Source organism: Cyprinodon variegatus, unplaced genomic scaffold (assembly GCF_000732505.1).
Source record: "Cyprinodon variegatus isolate N-32 unplaced genomic scaffold, C_variegatus-1.0 Scaffold363, whole genome shotgun sequence".
NCBI classification, from domain to species: Eukaryota; Metazoa; Chordata; class Actinopteri; order Cyprinodontiformes; family Cyprinodontidae; genus Cyprinodon; species Cyprinodon variegatus.
This window is the reverse complement of record NW_015150816.1, coordinates 71,968-73,408: the sequence shown is the minus strand read 5'-3', so window position 1 is coordinate 73,408 and position 1,441 is coordinate 71,968. Positions and strand designations below refer to the sequence as shown.

The window sequence follows — 1,441 nt, the reverse complement described above, 5'->3', positions numbered from 1 at the left end:
GACTGATCTGCGAGTGAAACCTTGAAAGCTCGCGAGATCAGGATGGTCTCACGAGGCCAGGGGCCCAAGCGCCAAAGAACTTAGTTTGTTTATGTCTTTATCTGCTTCTGTCTCCTTGAACCCCAGTCGGCCTCGGCAGATGGCCGCTCATTCTGAGCCTGGTTCTGCTGGAGGTTTCTTCTTGTTGTAAGGGAGTTTTTCCTCTCCACTGTCGCTACATGCATGCTCAGTGCAAGGGATTGCAGAGGGTCATTGAGTCCTCGCAATCAGCTTATTTTCTTTAGATAGAAACATTTTTAAGTATATAATAATCTGTATAAATAATTGAGTAATTTTCTGATTGCAGATTGTATCTGTGTGAGTCTCTCCGGGTTTAAATTCTAGTTCTTCTAAAGGAATTGATTTTAATAAAAAATATTTTTTGCAGGAATTCATCAAGTTGCCATTTTCACCAAGATTGATGAGGCCTGTGCCAAAACAAAAAAAGAAATAAGAAATGTCTGCAGGAGCAAATTACTGCATGACAGGGTGAATATTATTATTATTTCTATTTTTTATTTGTGTTAAAATCATTATAATTCCGATTCATGGAGTCCTTTCTGAACTGCAGGTCCAGGACTTCAGTGAGAAGTCGGGGATCCCTGAGAACGATATCTTCACCATTAAGAACTACTACATGGAGAAGGACCTGGACACCAATGTGGACGTTCTGATCCTAAACGCTCTTAAACGCATCATTGAGATTGGCAATGAGGCTCTGAACAAAAACTGAAAAGGGCTGTTTATTTAGCAATAATACAAGCTTTTAGTTGCTTTGTCTTTCTGATGTTAAGCCAAAAATATTTCGAGAATACTTATTAACCAGATGATGCAGAAATACAGTATGTGCAATTAGTTGTGTTGCTCTCCTTTTATATAAACTCACCAAAACTGCAATGTATCAGCATATCACTGCGGCACACTTTTCCACGCCAAGATTGTTTTTGATAAATTACTACCTTTGCATGGAAAGTGTCATATACAAGCTTAAGTTACTGTTTTCTGTGTATTAAATCAATGAGAAACTGAGCTGGATCGTTGGTTTCCTACAGTGATTTAGAACCAGGAAACATCAAAAATCAATGTTTAATGACCATCGCAGTTTGAAATTAGTTTTCATATGCTTTGATTATCACGCTCATATATGAATAAAAAAGAAAATGTTTGGATAAATTCATATTTCTTTTCAAGCAGATCAAAGAAGAAAAAAATTAAACAAAAACACACTTGCATGCATCCAGTACATATACAGGCAAAACATATTTAGCTCAAAAAAGGAGCGGGAAGAAGAAAACGTATTAAATCCCAACACTGTCTTCCATTTTGGAAAACTTTAAAGCTACAGTGTGTAATTTTCAGCGACATCTAACGTCCAGACTGCAGACCGCAGCAACATGAACAT

At 37.3% G+C, this 1,441-nt stretch overlaps 1 protein-coding gene across 1 annotated transcript in view; it reads left to right on the top strand.

Annotated features, from left to right (window-relative positions):
* LOC107092031 (interferon-induced protein 44-like) overlaps positions 1 to 1,020 on the top strand; it is a 3,029-nt gene extending 2,009 nt beyond the window's left edge. Inside the window, exons 6-7 of the mRNA XM_015386305.1 lie at positions 428 to 528; positions 611 to 1,020. Coding sequence (XP_015241791.1) covers positions 428 to 528; positions 611 to 772 — 263 coding nt within the window. The 3' untranslated portion in view covers positions 773 to 1,020. The remainder of the gene's footprint in view (positions 1 to 427; positions 529 to 610) is intronic.
* The last annotated feature ends 421 nt before the right edge of the window (positions 1,021 to 1,441 follow it).